Source organism: Thermobia domestica, chromosome 18 (genome assembly GCF_964235325.1).
Source record: "Thermobia domestica chromosome 18, izTheDome1.hap1.1, whole genome shotgun sequence".
Lineage (NCBI taxonomy): Eukaryota > Metazoa > Arthropoda > Insecta > Zygentoma > Lepismatidae > Thermobia > Thermobia domestica.
In genome coordinates, this window is record NC_137471.1 from 171,117,690 (window position 1) to 171,136,330 (window position 18,641).

Consider the following 18,641-nt stretch of genomic DNA (forward strand, 5'->3'; position numbering starts at 1 on the left):
CAGTACAGTTGTACTGTATAGATCCTGTCCCTCTACTTTTTTTTTACTGAATCTGGAACTTCCCTCCTGTGGTTACGGATGGTTCCTACCAAACTGATATTATTTTTCTTGAGATCACGAGCGAGGTGTACGGATGTGAAAAGGTTGTCACATGTGACATTCAATCCGGACTCTGCGAAAGGTCACACAAGCTTCTGTACAACAAATTCACCAAGCTGTGTGTTTGCTGGTCGTTTATCATCCTTTACTAAATATGGGAAGCCATTTATTATGTATTTGTGTCCCACTTCCACTAGCATACAGAATTTTACGCCATATTTGTCTGGTTTATTGCCCATGAACTATATAAATTTGCACCGCGTCTTCATTGGAAACAGTTGTTCATCAACCTTACATTTTAGCACTTTTTTGAGAGTGTTCAATAAAAGCTTTCCAAACCTTGGAAATCATACAAAACTTGTCAGAATGATACTTTTCCGTGCTAGTACTTTTTATATCGAATCTCAGAAATCGCATGATTTCTCTAAGTTTTGTTATTGACATTGCATTACTGAAAACTCGCGGTCCCCATTTCTTTGACCAAAGGTTATTTATGCTAATCCATTCATTCCTAAAACACCGCGAAGATATAACAACCCTATGAAGGCGTCTAACTCTTGAAGTGAAACTGACTAAGTTGGGTCATTCAAAAATCTTGAGCTCCGACTTCCGTACACTTCTTTATGTTGCATAACAGGTTCATCCATTGTAAGTCTGAAAGAACTAGAAACTGTGTCGTCGATATGCCGAAAAGTATATGGGTTTGGACCTGGAGTTTTACGTAACACGTTATGATGTTTAGCCCTTAAGCGTACACTTGCACAGGTTTGTTCGACCCAAACTGTCTAATCTCTGGATAATTCAAAATTTTCAGCATCCGCTTCATCTCCCATGTTTCCACTGTCACTAAATTCTTCATAACAAGCAGATACACTTTCACTATCTGCCAATTTATCAATGCTGATATTACCAATGCATTCATCGTCACTTCTATCACTAAAGTCACCACCAGAGTCGATTCCATCAATAGCCTGTAGTTCTTGTAGTATTTCTTCCGACGAAAGTTTTTTCTCAGCATGCATCATGCACCACACTAACAGTAGCCACTTAGAACACACATGTAGTGAATTATATGTCACAAAAGCAATACTAATTAGTATGTTAAAAATATGTGAGTATCAAAATGTTTGCAACTGTCAAAAATCCGCATTGTAGGCTTGAGGGTTAAAATGACCCCTGTGAGGCTTCTAGGTCAAATGTAAGAAATGTGGTATATATAAATATTTTTAAGTGTAAAAATGTGAATAAGCTAGAGTATTGGTAGAGTGATAAAAAGTCGGGACATTTGGTGGCCACATTTTCATAACTTTAGAAATTATAACAAAATAATCATCCAGATGGGTCAAAATGACCCCTCTGATGCTTCTAGTGTTAACTGCTCCGATTCTTTTCGAAACGGTTCCGCAGAGTGCAAGAAATTTTAAACTAAAAATTTTTCGAACTAAAGAAAATCAAAACTAAAAAAATTTCGAACTGAAAAAATTTTGAAACAAAAAGTTTCAATCCAAAAATTTTCGAACCAAAAAATTGAAACAGAAAATTTTTCGAGCTAAATTTTCAAATCAAAAAATTTTAGAACTAAAAATTTTCAAAACTAAAAAATTTTTCGAACTAAAAAATGATTTTTTTTTCGAACCAAAAAGTTTCAAAAAAAGTTTTCGAACCAATTTTTAAAAACAAGTTTCGAACTAAAGATGTAAACTACATCTAAAAATTTTCAAATCAATTTTTTTCCAACTAAAAATTAAAAATCAAAATTCAAAAACTAAATTTTCAAATCAATTTTTCGAATGAAATCATTTAAACAAATTTTGAATATATTTCCTACCTTAAATTTTCAAGATTACCATTATTTGAAAACAAGTGTTCAAGGTTTCAAGAAATAATAAAACAAAGTTTTTCAACTTGTTGTATTTTAACGAAAGGTATGTGCTCTTCTCATACAAGTTTATTAACATAATAAATACAGGATCTAGTTAATGAATATTTTGGACGTGTCATCATCTTCGAAGCTTGCAGACTTATCCTGTAAAGAAAAAGAAACAGTGGATTGCTTCATGAATTTATTTTTTTTTCTGAAACAATAAAAATTAGTAAATATTGATAAGAGAGAAATAAAACTTACTCGTAAATGATGGATCTGTTTAGGCTTATCTTCCTCCTCGGGGACGAGATGCCAACATTTCTTCCACTGATGGTGGTGTTGGTGGTTTATGAACTCTTCTGGGTACTACATTTTTCTTTATGGTCAAGGTTCCTTCTTGGGTACGAGATGACTACATTTCTTCCACTGATGGTGTTGATGGTTTATGAACTCTTCTGGGTACTGCGATTTTTTTCTCGGTGTTACTGCTTTGCGGTTAAGGAGGGGAAAAAAGGAAAAGGAAAAAAGAAATGGTGGCCTCATTGGGTGTTTACAGTTTTTTCTTCATCTTCTTCTTTTTCAAGTTCCAAATTCCGTTTTTTAACATACCCGTACGGAACCGTATCATAGGAATTGAGTTCTTTAAATCGATGTTTTGTGTACTGGATGCTGTACATTTTTTCTTCTTTGCATGTGACGATGGTATGGTCTCTGGTCCTGTATATTTAATGGGGGATGGAAATGGTGACTTGTCCACGGCATTGATTCGTAATCATTTCTTTTAGCGTGTTGAAATTTAATTGCTGTCCTGCTTTAAAGTTTAATGTAAATACTCTAATTTTACATACGTAGCTGGTGACGTTGGTGTCTGGATTGTATATTTCTAAGCTGTAATTTTTTGGCCCTATACTGACAAATGTCTTGATGTACGCTCGTTGTCCATAAGTCTCCATCTCATCCGATAAGCATCCCAAGTACGTTGAAGGTTCAATGGTTGGCTCCCCGGGCTTTTCTGTAAATATCACAGAATCTGTGTCGAAATATAAAACACGTTCCTGCAACATTTCCAGCTACTTGTACAGTTCCAGACGTGCCTGACATGTTGTAAATGCACCTACACGACATTGGTGTTTCGGTTTTGAACAGGCACATGTTCATTGTACTCCCAGAACGCATACAACATCGTATCATTGATGGGTATAATTTGATTGAGTTTAATGTCGGGGGAAGTGAGTTTTTCATAAAATTCTTCCGGCCGATCAATAATTGTGGTCTGGCTAAAGTTTGAACGCTGAGAAAGTTTTTCCCATAGAGCGTTAACACAAAGCTTAGATAAACTTCTTCGTGCAGGATTATTTTCAATTTTGGTCGGATCCAATGCAATACCTTCACGCTCCAGGACGGTTTGTATGAATTTTGTTTTGTCTTCTTCGGTCACAGAGGAACTGGGCCAGCCAGAAGCTTCCATTTTCGATTTTAAAAACGTATTGATATATTCCGTGAACAAGCCACCTGTTTTCGTGATGGGGTCATATTGTTCAATGTCATAATCCCAAATTTCAAAGATTTTCACCGGTTGATATCCTAATTCTATTGCTTTTTGTATTTCATATGATACCCATGTTCCAGTGATCCATCGCTCCGTACACGTTGCTGTAGGGTCTGGGTTCATTTCTTCGGCACACGCAGCACATAGTGGAAACAATAGTTTCTTGTTGCATCGGTAAGGCAGGAGACCATGATAAAGATGGCGACTTGGTAATATCGTCATTTTGATCAGACCATTCACTTTATTTATTGGTGGTATATTTTCATCACCCTTTAGATAAATTCTATGACGTCCTACAGGGTATTTAGCACACTTATTTATGTAAGGATAAAGCGAAACAATATCGAAATATTTTATTTTTTTCTCCTGCTTTTTCGTCGACTTGGTGGTACAATTTCACACAATTGGTCCTTCCTCCAAAAAGCTATCTCTTGGATTTAATGGTCTACGGTTCATGTACGGGTGATTCTTGAGATACGTCGCCATTGTTGGATTTTGTTTCAAGAACTGATTAAATTCGCACTCCCGCATTTCATGTACAATGTATCCCAATTCACGCAGTCTTGCATTTTTTCGTTGCGTTCGTTCATAACGGAATTCCATGGTGTCTTCTGGATTGCCGTAGATGGGCTAATTACGGCCTGTAGTGATACACACTTTACAGCCGTGATAAAAACAGCCGGCATGCTCATAGACGTGCTCCTCTAACGTCTCAGGATCTTGGTAGTAGCCATCAACATGGAATTCCGCAATAAAAACTTCTTTTTGTCGGGCCGCATGTAAGATTTGTTTTCCTTCGGTTGTTTCAATGTAAGCCAACCATTGCATTGCAGCGATCGATTGGGTACTTCTCCATCGATAGCCATGTGCCGGTAGAATTCCAATGGTATTGGGTTTGAGGAAATTCCGGCGGAATACTAAATTGGAAGCACTTGCAATTGAGATCGTCTCCAAGAAGGGATTCACTTTGGTTTCTGCTTCAAATGACGTCATAAACGAAACACATTCTTGTCGCAGTACATTGACATCTTAGAAACAATAGTTGATAATTTCATTCTGGAATTCAAACGTGTCATTACGATGATCGTTGTACCACTGCATGAACTTGTTTCTGTCTTCGACGGACATTTCATTTCCGCCATAATATTTCGTTTCTGGAAGTGGTCCAATATACGATTGATTTTCTTTGGTGTTGAAGAAATGCGGGAAGTAGCCTTTGGTTGCGGGTAAATTGAACGCTTTTGACAATTTGCTTAATGCCATAGACAGAAAATTCAAAGAGTCAATGAACGTCAGATTATTCAAGGTTAAACTCAGTGTTTTGGTCCCATTTAATATGACGTCAGGTCTCCATTGACATTGTTCTACCATGGTCTTTAGAATAAAATATCCATCGTATCACTTCGAATTGTGAGCGAAACAGAAAATACTATTTATATTGGGACTACGTTTCCGCAAGTACTGGAGAAAATCATAACCTGGATCGTCTCCTTGGAAAATATGCTGGCGCTGACCACACGTACTGCAAGACTGCTGAATATTATCGTTTTCAACACATGCATAATATACTTGTTGTGCAACCAATAAATTCGGAACGTGTACAAACATATTATCGCCAATATTTTGTCCGGCATGGATTCTATATCGTAGAAAATCAAAAAGGCTTTCTTTGCGTGCGTGATTGAAGGAACACCAGGTTCCAAGCATTGTCGATCGGGAAGCATGAAACATTGATGCGATCCTGGAACAATCTTCTTACAAACATTACAAAAGATCTCATTACAGTCACGGATGCGTTCTCCAGTACGCACAAAAGAATATACCCTGTAACATTTAGTACATTGCTTCACCATTTTACATACATGTGCCCCTTGATGATATACAATATTACGATGATTGTTAAAACATTCTTCGCCGTAAAGTTGACGATTTCAGTCGTTGCACAATATCGGCGTTTGATTCTTGACGCAGAGAGGTCTCTGTGAGCATTTGCAGCACGTTACAGGACAATTTTTTACATATTCATTACGTTTACTATACTTTTTATGCCACGCTTCACAGTAGAAATTGGTTGCAAAACAAACAGTTAAAGATTGGGTGATGTCAAAATGTCCAGCCAAACAAATAAAATTTATGGGAGTGCGATTTTCATCGTCGGGTCCCTCGTACATCATGTCATGGCCAGAGAAACTAGTATACGCTGTAATTTTATATTCTTTGAGGTATGATTGGAATTGTCGAATTTCATTTACACTGGCACAATGATCCAAATTCACTCCTGCATTTGCACATAACGCTTTGACTTCTTGGTTCACAACACATTTCGATTGATGTTTATACTGCTTATGTCGTTTCATATCTACATTCTTGTATTTTTTCAGGCCAATAGCAATAACAAGAGCGTACCCCAGACACCTTGAATCTTGATTTTTTACGCGTACAATAACTCACTTGCTACGTAATAACTCCTCATTCTCTAGTACTCCTTGTCGCACACGACCATAGATACGTGGAATATCCACACGATGAAACTGAACGGTAAATGGCTCGTGTAGGAGAAATGAATTGTTACTTTGTAAACCTCTTTAGAACGAGGCCCACATTGTTTCCAGTGTCAGGTTTCTTGGCCAAAACCCACCCAAAATGGCTTATTGGTGTTGCGCCGCGGTATTACCGATAAACCAGCCATCGCATCATCGTCGACATTGGCTAATAAATGGTCCAACATCTCTTGGAAACTATTATGTACGTATTGGATAACATCGGTTCCTACCGGTGGTGCGTTAAATTGAATTTCGAGCATTCTACCCTCAATATTAAATCGTCTATAATGACGAGTGATTTCATTACGAACAGTAAAACCCTATTCGGCCCTGGTTAAAAAGGAGAAAACAAACAACCAGGTACAATTGCGATAAAATATGTGAGGGGGAAAAAGGAATTGACCAGCATGAATTTACTACAAAGAAGGAAAAAAGAAAAATCTTAATCGACTGATAAACAGGAAATCATAATTTTTAAGATAAATTTTTAACTAAGTAATTCCTGTAAAGATCCTGAGTTTGATTCCCTGTCGGGTGCATTCAGAATCCCATTCATTAAAGTACACGTATTAGAAATCAAAGGTTTTTTTTAAATAATTATGTAACTAAAATGTGTTTTATTGGTGTCATACTGGAAATAAAACTCGAGACCATTATATAGCATGTAACTGACCTACCATTCTATAGTGATAAAAAGAATGCATGAAATGAATGAATGTTTCAACACTGCTGAGATGAGACAAAGTACGCGTAAGCATTTTTTCCCTCGACTATAAAATGATGCGTTTGCAAGTTCAAGAGATTCATCAAACATTAACGTTACGCATATGTAATTGTCGAAACAAAATTTGTATAGCGTAAAAATTTTAACCAAATATTCAAGCGCTCTTTTTTTTAGTGATTAGCGTACATGCTTCTAACGTGGAAGGCCCTGGTACAATCCTCGGTAGGTTTCTCATGCGTTATCATACATTATTTTCAAAACTAAGCTAAATGGTTGACGTACACACCTCTGGCATTGGTTCAATCCCAGGTGGTTGCTCGAATATCACGTTAAGCTGAAGGGACGCTAAACTAAAACAAAGGTTTCAAAGAAAATCGAACCATATTATTCTCAGGCGTAGTTTTTGAAATTTTGTAATGCATTCTTTTAAAAATCTAAGCTAATGATTAGCGCACACATTTCTGGCCATGGTCCAATTCCCGACGGACGCTCAGATTCAACATTAAACTAAAGGGAAGCTAAACCATAATAAAGAAACCATATAATTTCTCGTGCTTAGTTTTAATGTGCGGGGTTCCTGATTCGATCTCGTGAGTTTATTCGGGGTACTTCCCATTCCACTAATTCTTTCATAGTCTAAATATTTCGTACTAAAAGTAAAACAGTGTATGAATAATCCGCATGTGTAATTCCCACAAATATTAAATAAAAATTATTTTCGAATCTTGTGTGAAAAATAAAATGTCATTGAACTTACCTCAAATTGAATGAACAAAAAAGTCGCCGCAGTAAAGCTTAAATTAAGACATTTTTAAAAAGCAGACCTTCTTTACTTGACAGTTGAGAGCTGTGTAGGATTTGAAAAATGAAATTTAAATATTTATTTAGGTCGCTATAAAAACGATGTCATCATCAACCAATCAGAAACGAGGAAATTCATAAAATGACATCACAATGAAACAATCAAAACGCTGCTTTTGTCATGAATCACGAACCAAAACGATGTGTAACAATCGATCGCGACGTCATTCCCGTTTCTCAATAGTTATAACATCTAGTATCGCAATTCCGATCATGACATCATTCCGAATGCTTTCTACATGGACCACCTTTCGTAACTGTTACGAGATTTCATTTTCCTTATATTCTATACGACTTAGTCATTGTTTGCTTTTTTCATGAATCATGCTGACGCGTTCGTAGTAAAACAAAGTATTATGATACAACATCCGCTGTCGCTTGCATTTCAATCATATGTGCTTCTATGTCAACACTCAAAGAAGTCTTTCGGCATTTAATTTTAATCCACGAACGAAAACGTTATTTTATCTTACACATCGTAAAGTATTTCAGGGACCATGGTACGAAGCCCACCAAGCACGTTTATAAACGAATTCATTCATAGCTAAATGGTTAGAATAGATGTCTTTGGTTTGAAAGACCTGACTTCGATTCCTGGAGAAACATTTCCTACGATTTTTCTTCTTAGTTTTCCAAAATCTGGTTTTAAAGTTTTAGTTTGAAAATTTTAAAGGTTTAGTTCGAAATTTTTAGAATTGATCTACAAGCGACAAGGACGGTCCCCTCTTTTATCATAAGAGAATAAATGTATTCTTCCAGAGACACACTAATTCAAGGACACAATCTCCATACGTAAACATATAAGGTAAGAACCATCTTACCCATAAAAGGAAACGATAATATTTATGGTAAACTTCAGTACAATAACAATAAAAGGGGAACATAATTCTAAAATCAGGATCAAGGGTGGATCGCCGTCATATCACTCTGAATTTTCCAATATGATTTATTATTTCTTGAAACCCTGTACACTCGTTTTCAAATAATGGTAATCTTGAAGATTTAAGGTGGAATTTTTTTTCAAAGATTTGGTTTAAATGATTAGTTTGAAAATATTTCGTTCGAAATAATAATTTAAGATTTTTACTGTCCAAAATTCGGTTTTTAATTTTTAGTTCGAAAATTTTTAGTTGTTCGAAAAAAACTTGATTCGAAAATTTTTAGATGTGGTTCGCATCTTTAGTTCGAGACTTGTTTTTAAAAATTGGTTTAGTTCGAAAATTGTTTGGAAATTGTGGGGGGTTCGAAAGAATTTTTTCATTTTTTTAGTTCGAAAAATTCTGATTTTGTAAATGTAGTTCAAAAGTTTTTAGTTTAAAATATTTTTAGTTCGAAAAATATTGTTTCAATTTTCTAGTTCGAAAATTTTTTGTTTGGGATTTTTTGTTTAATTTTTTTTGGTTCGAAAATATTTTGTTTCAATTTGTTTAGTTCGAAAAAAATATTAGTTTTGAATTTTTTAATTCGAAAACTTTTGTTTCATTTTTTAGTTCGAAAAATTTTGTTTTGAATTTTTTTAGTTCGAAAAACTTTGTTTAAAATTTCTTGCACTCAGCGGAACCGTTTCTAAAAGAATCGGAGCTGTTTAGGTAAGAAATATCTGGCAACACTCTTTTCATTGAGGAAGCGCTTACTGAGCAATGAACCGGTGAGCGTTAAAAAAATCCCTTAAACTCACATCAATATGTTAGAAGAAATCTACAAGCAACAAGGATGGGCCCCCTCTTTAACTATTGTTAAAATAAATATATCCTTTCAGAGACATAGGTTATTAATTCAAGGACATGATCTCCATACGTAAATATATAAGGTAAGAACCACCTTACCCATAAAAGGAAACGATAATATTTAATGTAAACTTCAGTACAATATCATGATACCAAAAAGGGTTATTTAACCCTTTCCGGATCCTATGCTACAATTTGTACCATATGCACTTTTCATGGTACATTGCGTTATTTCTCTTCTATTTGAGCTTTTTCGTCGGTTTTTTTTTTCTGTTTTCCAAGTCCAGAGGCCTTGTAGAAGACATTGCGTATGGTTTCAGACCGTCCTGCGTCCAGACATAGGAGGTGATGACGTCATAGTTCAATTTTTTTCTCATTTTCTAAGGCTATGTTCAATATTTTTGGCGGGCTAATTTTTCTACGTAGAAGATTCAAATTTTGCACAAACATTCCGTTCACCGAGTAGTACTTACCAGATTTTTTGTTCCGATGCCAGTGCTAAAACAGAGGGAACCAGAGGGGAAAAGGGGAAAAAATGGATTTTTTTACCCCCAAAATCCCGTTTTTCGTCATTTTCCCGCCTCACATACATGATAGGACCACGCGAGTCATACCGTCTGAAAGGCCGTTCCATTCTAAAGAGAATGACGGTCGAATTATTATACTAGGGTAATTAGAGACGTCTCAGGGATTTTTTGAAAAATATACTTCTATGTAGGGAAATATGGGGCATTGGCGGTATATATATTTTTGGCGGGCTTATTTCTGAACGTAGAAAATTGAAATTATGCACAAACATTCAGTCCACCGAGTATTATTTACCAGAGTATTTTTCCGATTTCTGCGTAAAAAAAACGGCGGGGACCAGAGGGGAAAAAGTTGAAAAAAGGGAAATTTTGCCCCCAAAAATCCTTTTTTTCAGGAATTTCCCGCCTTAGATACATGATGGAGACTTGTGAATGGTACCGCCTGAAAGACAGTTCTATTCTGAAGAGAATGATTGGCGGATTATAGTCCTAGGGTAATTAGGGATGTCTCAGAATTTTTTTTCCTGAGATCATAGTGTTTTATGGTACTTTGGGGCATTGTGGGAAATTTTGGTAAAAATTCTCCCGCCCTTACTATTCAAGATAGAAACTTGAAATTTGGCACACACATTCAGTATACCAAGTACTATTTATCAGATTTTTTAGATGGCTACCATCACACAGGGGGGTCCAGGGGGGACCAAAGTCGGAGAAAAAATTTTTCCCTCCGAAATTTTCACTTTGACATTTTTTCCCGCTTTTGGTATATGGTATGAGTATGCAACTGGTACCATTTGAAAGCCAGCTCCATTCTGAAGAGAATGCGGTATGAACCATGATCCTAGGATAAATAGTGACGATAGAGTAGCTGCTTGACTGAAAGTCTAAAAAATAGCCCAAAAAGCCAGGATCCAGAAAGGGTTAAGGAGGAGATTGAACCCTCCATGGGAACTTTAAGGTACCAAAAAGGATAACCATAAAAAGGGAACAAAATTCGAAAATCCCGGTCTAGGGTGGATCGCCGTCATAGCACTCTGAATTTCTCGCATGGGCTGAGGGCTAAGATCATGGGACTTTTATCAACCACTCAAAATTGAGGTACCAAAACATTCATCTTACCCGTAAAAGGAAACAAATGAGTGAGCGATTTCCCCACGTTATACCATGTAATCTGTTCACCGTGTGGCGGGTCTAAAATCATGTGACTTCTATCAACCAATCAGAATCGAGGTACCAAAGTACTCATCAAAGAGGATACCCGAATTTCAAAAATCCCAAGGCTTAAGATCACGTGTCCTCTATCAGCCAATAAGAATCAGGTATCAACGCACTCATCTTACCCGTAAAAGGAAACGAATTTTAAAAAATCCCAGGGCCTAAGATCACGTGACTTTTATCAACCAATCAGCATCGTGGTACCAAAGCATTCATGTTACCCACAAAAGGGAACGAATTTCAAATATCCCAGGGTCTAAGATCACGTGGTATTTGTCAACCAATCAGAATCAGGTATCAAAACACTCATCTTACCCGTAAAAGGGAACGAATTTCAAAAATCCCGGTCATAAAAGAGAATGAGGGATTTCCCCGCGGGGTGACTCATGGCGTCATAACACGTGACCTGGAAATTTGAATTTCCCGCGTGGGCGGGGCCTAAGGTCACCTGACCTCTATCAGCCAATCAGAATCGAGAAAAAATTGCTGACTCGGCTGGCCATAGTGCGGGGAGTACTACTATAATCCGTATTTAAAGTATTTTCATACCCGCAAGCTAATCACGTATTCACCATTCGTGGCGCCAAACTTCTTTTCTATTGCCAATTAGCATAGAGGTAACTTTCAACATGTTCACTTAACGCGACCGCAATCTTCTTTTGTATTATCTGCCGACAATGTCTTATGTTCACCCATCACGATTCCAGACTAGTTTGTATTGCCCTGTCGGCATTCTGTGATGTCTACTCGGCACGGCGTGGGTCCTCGTTTGTATTTGTCTTCATGTTTTAACACATACCTGTAAGGTCATCACCCGAAAACGCCACCTTTCACTACCACCCAACCGGTTTCCAAAAAGGGCAAGAAAAGTTCAGTTCGTCTCTTGAGTTCACCAGCGAAAGACATACGAAAACCATGCTTTGTATATGTACCAGTATCAATAGCTTTCACAAGTTCTTAACAACGAGTATGCTATGCATTCGATCCCTCTCATTAAAAATAAAAATATGTCCCGCACGAATAAAGTTTATTCCCTCCCCATCTTTAATTTGATCACAGCATAGCTGTTCTTATCAGCTTCATATCGAAGCGATTCATAAAAAGTATTACGAACCATTAAAAATACGATCCAATTAAATGAAAAGAATGTCATTTTGCAGATCGAATTGAATATTTTAGTATGATCACAGCATAGCTGTTCTAACGAGCTTCATATCGAAGCGAATGAATAAATAATAAACAACGAGTTTTTAATATTTCGGAACATTTTCACAACGCGTATGCTTTGGTATACGATCCAACACATATGTTGAGTTTCCTATAGAAATGATACCTATAAAAATCATGTGATACAGGTGATTCAACCTTTTCAAGGAACCCTCCTAACGGTCAACCTTTCCGGGAACCAGTCTGACGGTTTGGCAATAAATGTTTACACTTCCAGTGACCTGTTTGGCCACACCTGGCACACAGACAAGAAATGAAAATGAAATGAAATCTTTGAGTTTTACGTCCCACGGTTATGCCGGTTAGGCTAAAGGAGACGGTGATGATGAGTAATGAATGAAATGGTGGAATGAAGAAAGTGGGAGGAAACGGGAGTACCCCGAGAAAACCCACGCACACGATGTTTGTCCACCACAAAGCTCACTTGGCGGGGGCTGGGATCGAACCCGGGACGCCAAGTACCAGAGGTGAACGCTCTACCACTGAGCCACCGCGGCCATCACACAGACAAGAAAATATACAGAGTACCAGTTTAATCCGATCCCCTGCGGTTCTATTGTTGTATATAAAAACTGTCCACACTACTTGATGACAGAGAATTTATTTTTTTCTCTTTGTATGGCAGCCAAAGACTTCAGGTTTTCATTGTACCGTGTCAACACACCAAAGAATTCTAGGTGATTTGACCCATTTGGCAACAGCAAAAAAAAAAAAAAAAAAAAAAGCTTGAAATTCTGTTAGGTAATTTTTTGTAAATTTTCACCCCTACATTTCCCTGAAGAATTTTCCTCCCGTTGGCAACATTGCATTGTAACTTAAACCAAAAAATAGCCACATCCCTCTTCTAAGAACAAGGCCTTATCCATATCAGACGGGTAAATAGTTTTTGAGCAATAAGTCACTGAAAATACAGAAAAACTCCGAAAATCACCTGAGTCCGAAACAGGGGCGGATCCATGGGGCGACCGAGTCGATACTAGAAGAGGAAACTTTCTTATTTTATATATAAATAAAACCTATCCCAGAAATTGAGCTCTTAAAAGTAGCTCTAAGTACCAGTATTACACCCTACCTCCCCCAGACGCCCGTCCTCGATCCGCCCCTGATCCGAAACGGTTAGTATATTTAAATGAGTAAATACAATGTTACTGCTTCAAAGGCATACCCAGGGATTTATTTGTATCCAGGGAAGCCTGGGAATTTCCCCACTTCTAAGTTTTGGTTTCCCTGTCTCTAGGTTTAGTTCTATCTTCCCAGCCTGGGAAGATATTTTCCACCTTTCTTAGGCTATGCAATAATTCAACTCCATATTTTAGTAACAATTCTTTACTTTTTTAGTACCGGTATGTTTATTGTCGCGAGCTATGCTGGTCTTGCTTATAGAATTGTTTCTCGAAGAAAAATCTTGCAACTGATACCACTGATTAGCACCTCAAAAAGAATATAAGGAAATGGATATTAGACTATATTTTAATAAAAGAAAAGCTCCTGACGATTAAAAGGCAAGTAATTCCGGTACACAAAGTAAGAAAGTAAGAGGCTTTCGTGTTAATTGTGAATGAAATTCGTGTTAAAAAGGCAACTGTGATATTTAGAACTACCTGCGTTATTACTCAAAATCGTCTCTCGTTTACCGTGCATCTTATTAAATAGTAAATAAATGGAATGAACCTCGAACAAGTTCTCTACTCTAATGTTACGTGTTCAAATATTATTGACTTTGTAGCTACAGAAATGAACGAAAAATGGCCTAGTACCTTGCGAATTCCGATGAATCCTTCGCGCTAATGATGGACAAATCCTCCACTGTGTCCACTGTCAGTTTTGTGGAGTCTCACTGGCAAAACCCTTAGACAATTCTCTTGAGAAGTAGCAGAAAATAAGATTGCAAGGGTCTAGAAGAGAACATACGCTCTAAACGTTCAGTGGGGCCGAGCTTTTGCTACAATCCAATTGGCGAGAAGAATTGTCTGCAAGAAAGTTAAACGGCGACAAAGAAGTAATGCAAATTTCAAAAATGAAAGAAAAGAAAAAATTAGAATTAAAATTTTCCTCTGATGATTAAGCCAAATTTCTGCAGGAATTTGGAGAGCATAAGATGAAACCTAATATATTGACCCAAATCTACAAAATCTTAACATGGAAATCAGTGTTCTTCCAGTTTTTTCTGCAGAGTGTGAGAGAGGCTTTTCCAACATACTGATACTAGAAACCATTTATCTGTAAAAACCCTCGAATTTAATCCTTTTATAAACATTAATGGACCAGATATTATCTCGTTCAATGACGAAAACTATGACGTCAGCTGGATAAAAAATGGACATCATGCTACAACCAAAAAACCAACTGGGAAAAAGGCGGTATCTGGTATAAAACAAACTCGTATTGCTACACTATTCTACATATTGCTAAAGTGAGATACGGTGTGAAAGTATTATTAATTTCTAAAGACAGTGCTAGATAACATGCCGTAAATCATGCTTCAGCTTAACCCTGTCTTTGTTCAATTCTGGATTCATTTCAATGCCAGTATGTTTTGTTGGCCAAAAGTTTACTTTTAGCAGAACATTGATAGCGGAACACACCCCTGAATCTAATTTTATTAAGTACAAGGAGCAAAGTGGTACTAAAACTTACTTATGATAATGAGGAATGACATTTAGTAGCGTCTTTCCCCTTCTATTTAATAAAATTAGGCTCAAGTATATGTACACCTATCACTGTTCTGCCTAAAGTAAACTCTTACCTTTTGTTGTATTTATTGTTCGGGCTGGGAATTTGGTTTTAAGGACCAAATTAGAACAGACTCAAGAATCACTTGTCGTAGCAAAACCGTTTTACGTAGGAGTGTGAGACTTGTTATGGCAAGGTGTGCAGATTGCAATGCAACTATAGAGCTTTTACTGGATGCTCTACACTTGTCCTCAGCAGTAGGACAAAAAGTAGTAACAAACGCTTGGAATCTAAACTACCTAACCAAATCTTATCTAACGTACCTATACGTATTTATCATAAAATTGTTTTTAAAAAAGTTTAAAAAATGTTGAACTTGGGGGTGTCCTATCAAACTAGTACCTTAATTTCAAAGTAGGTAGGTTTAAAAATAACGTTGTCCCAACCCCACTTTAAAGTTGTTCTGTTATACGGAACACAATCTTGCATAAACATTCCATCCTTCTACAAAATCCACAAATAAATCGCTGGGTATACCTAAGGTACAGAGTATGTTATAAGAGATGCAAACAAGAAACTGTAAACGAGTTATGACAGGTTAAAAGATATTTCTAATGCATATCGCATTCATCAATTCTTTTCATAAGAATTAATCAAAACAATAAAAAGGGTGTTTTTAAAAAAATCTCGTGGAAAAAATTATCTTAGTACAGAGCCTCGGAAAATTTTATTCTTACTAATAGTTTCAATGCTATTATCATAGATATTCAGACAAGGCTCAAAATTGTATTTCAAATTAATGGCTTCTTTACATTAGAATGTGGCCAATGGGCTGAGTTTTAAAAAATCATTATTTCCAATTGAATGGAATGGAATGGAAAAGGGGTTGGGGAGGGTGCCTCGACAACAAAGGTCTTTTGCACCCGTCACTGGTCGTAAAAGAAACAGTCATACAAATGACGAAAACACAGACTAGTCACTGAATGTGGTGAAGGTCATACAGTAAAATTATCACTCGCTAGCACTAAAACGAAGATGGTACACAGATCGGAGGTCGGAAGCACTGGAACACAGAAGAAAGTCAAAGCGCCTTCGAAACATGCAAATGGCGTAAAAACTGGAACAGCTTCAACACAGTGGCTTCATCATCGCCGAGAACAGTAGTGAGGTCAGCTGGCAGTCCAAACAAATGTCTGGCAGCAGCAAGAGCCACACATTCCACTAAGAGGTGACGAATACTCAGGGGCTGACCACAATGACGACACACAGGCGGAGGTGTACGGTGCAGAAGATGTGCATGAGTGAGATGACTATGTCCAATCCGAAGGCGGGCCAAAGTCCTCTCTTCCAGGCGAGATGATCGGGAGCTCGTCGACCAGACTCCAAGGCGGGGCTTCACTGCATGCAGCTTAGTGTGAATCTGCTCATCCCAGGAGGATTGCCAGCGTTGACGGAGAACGTGAGCAAACACAGAGCAGACATCAGAGCTAGGAACAGGAAGAAGACAGTGGCGACCAGCAACAGCAGCCTCCTTCGCAGCAGCATCAGCAAACTCATTGCCAGGGATGTCAACATGGCCAGGCACACAACAGAAAGTTACATCATAGCCCTCAGCAAGTAGTGCATGACAAGTAAGGAGGACTTGCTGGACCAGCGGATGCGTAGAAGTGACATCGGCTAGGCTTTGTAAGGCGCTGCTGGAATCAGAGCAGATCACAACACGGCGTAGATGGCGACGGCGGATATGGTGGAGACTCTGCTAGATGGCAACCAGCTCTGCAGTGAATACTGTGCAGAATGGATGAAGCTGGAACCTGAAACGGTGGGCATCTAGGACAAAAGCACTTCCTACACCATCAGCCTGCTTGGACCCATCGGTGAAGATAAGACGGTGGCCTCGATAAGAGTCGAGGAGGCACAAAAACTGTTGCCGAAATTCCAAATCGGTAGTAGTCGCCTTCTTGAACCGCAATAGGTGGAGATTGATCACAGGCTTCAAAAGCTGCCAAGGTGGAAGAGGCAGGAAACCCAGCGGAGAAAGCGCAGGGAGATCGACGTCAAGGTCAGCTAAAAGCTCAAGGGCACGAATGCCAAAAGGCCGGGTGCAAGTGGGTCGGGCTTGATAGCGTTGAAGACGAGCATCAGCATCCAGGGTGAAACTAGACGGGTGATCAATGGAAGCTCGCAGGTGAAGCAAGTATCTCAGCTGCAACAACTGGCGACGATGATCCAAAGATGGTTCGTTGGCTTCGACGTATAAGCTGAGAATCGGACTTGTGCGATAAGCACCAAGCGCAATGCGAAGGCCCAGATGGTGAACAGTGTCCAGGTGACGGAGGTCAGACAAACGGGCAGAGCCATACGCCACACAACCATAATCCATCTTAGAGCGAATGAGGCTCCGATACAGTCGAAGCAGCACAACACGGTCAGCACCCCAAGTGGTATGGGAAACCAGGCGCAGCAAATTCATCGCACGGAGACAACTATACTTCAGCTGGCTAATATAGGCAGTCCATGCAAGGCGGCGATCAAACTCAAGGCCCAGAAAACAAACACTCTCCACATATGACAGACGAATAGGGCCCAAATAAAGATCCGGATTGAAAGCACAGTTCTTCAGACGACAGAAGTGGACACATTTCGTCTTTAGTGGAGAGAACTGAAAGCCGGTGTGGGAAGACCAATGGTGAAGGCGGTTAAGCGTCAGTTGTAGCTGGCGAACGATGGTGCGAAGGCCATGTGACCGACAGTAGATGGTGAAGTCGTTCACATACAGCAGCCCAGGCACAAAAGGTGAAAGTTCGGCCATAACAGGGTTCACAGCCACAGCAAATAAAGTCACACTGAGATCACTGCCTTGTGGAACACCAGTCTCCTGAGAAAAAGATCGAGACAATGTGGATCCAAGCTTCACTCGAAAGGAGCGCTCGCGGAGGAAATGCTGGAGAAAAGATCCCATATGTCCACGCACGCCCCATGCGTGCAATTGCCGCAAGATACCATAACGCCAGACCGTATCATAGGCCTTCTCCAGGTCGAAAAAGATGGCGACAAGATGCTCCTGATGGCGAAAGGCGTCCTGGATGGCAGTCTCAAGATGAACAAGATGATCGGTCGTGGAACGATACCGCCGAAATCCACACTGAAAATTGGAGAGGTGGCCATGATGCTCCAGAAACCAAACCAACCTGGCGTTGATCATCTTTTCGAGGACTTTACAAAGACAGCTAGTAAGGGCAATCGGCCGATAGTTGGCAGAAGACGTTGCAAGCTTGCCCGGTTTCAGGATCGGGATGATATAGGCTTCACGCCAGGCAGTAGGAAAAACCTCTTCAGTCCAGATCCGGTTATAGAGGATAAGAAGATGGTGGAGTCCCTCAGGAGGGAGATGCCGAAGCATAGCATAGTGTTATTTCCAATTGAGAACAAAGTTAATAAAAGATTCCACTACCAATATACTCAGTTGTAATTATCATCTAAATTTCTTTTATTTTAAGGTTTCAAAACGTAAAGGAAAAATTATTACATAAAATCTTTAAAATTTATACTTTAATATGTGTATCAGTTTTCGAATTATAAACAATGATGTCAAAACTTATTTGTTAATCTTCGTATCTACGTAATTAGAT

General features: G+C 38.5%; 1 protein-coding gene across 1 annotated transcript; it reads right to left on the minus strand.

Moving 5' to 3' along the window:
• Positions 1 to 16,090: 16,090 nt before the first annotated feature.
• LOC145675382 (uncharacterized) lies at positions 16,091 to 17,971 on the minus strand. The gene is made up of 2 exons (XM_081745784.1): positions 16,824 to 17,971; positions 16,091 to 16,706 (listed from the first exon to the last, which is right to left on the minus strand). The coding sequence occupies exons 1-2, from the start codon at positions 17,969 to 17,971 to the stop codon at positions 16,091 to 16,093; spliced, it is 1,764 nt and encodes a 587-aa protein (XP_081601910.1).
• Between the last annotated feature and the right edge of the window lie 670 nt (positions 17,972 to 18,641).

Bases quoted from the DNA above. Each gene is read 5' to 3' on its own strand.
- LOC145675382 (XM_081745784.1), bottom strand. From the start codon at position 17,971: ATGGGATCTTTTCTCCAGCATTTCCTCCGCGAGCGCTCCTTTCGAGTG. The intron at 16,707-16,823 runs GTTCCAGCTTCA...CTCTGATTCCAG, and splicing joins CTAGATGCCCACCGTTTCAG to CAGCGCCTTACAAAGCCTAG.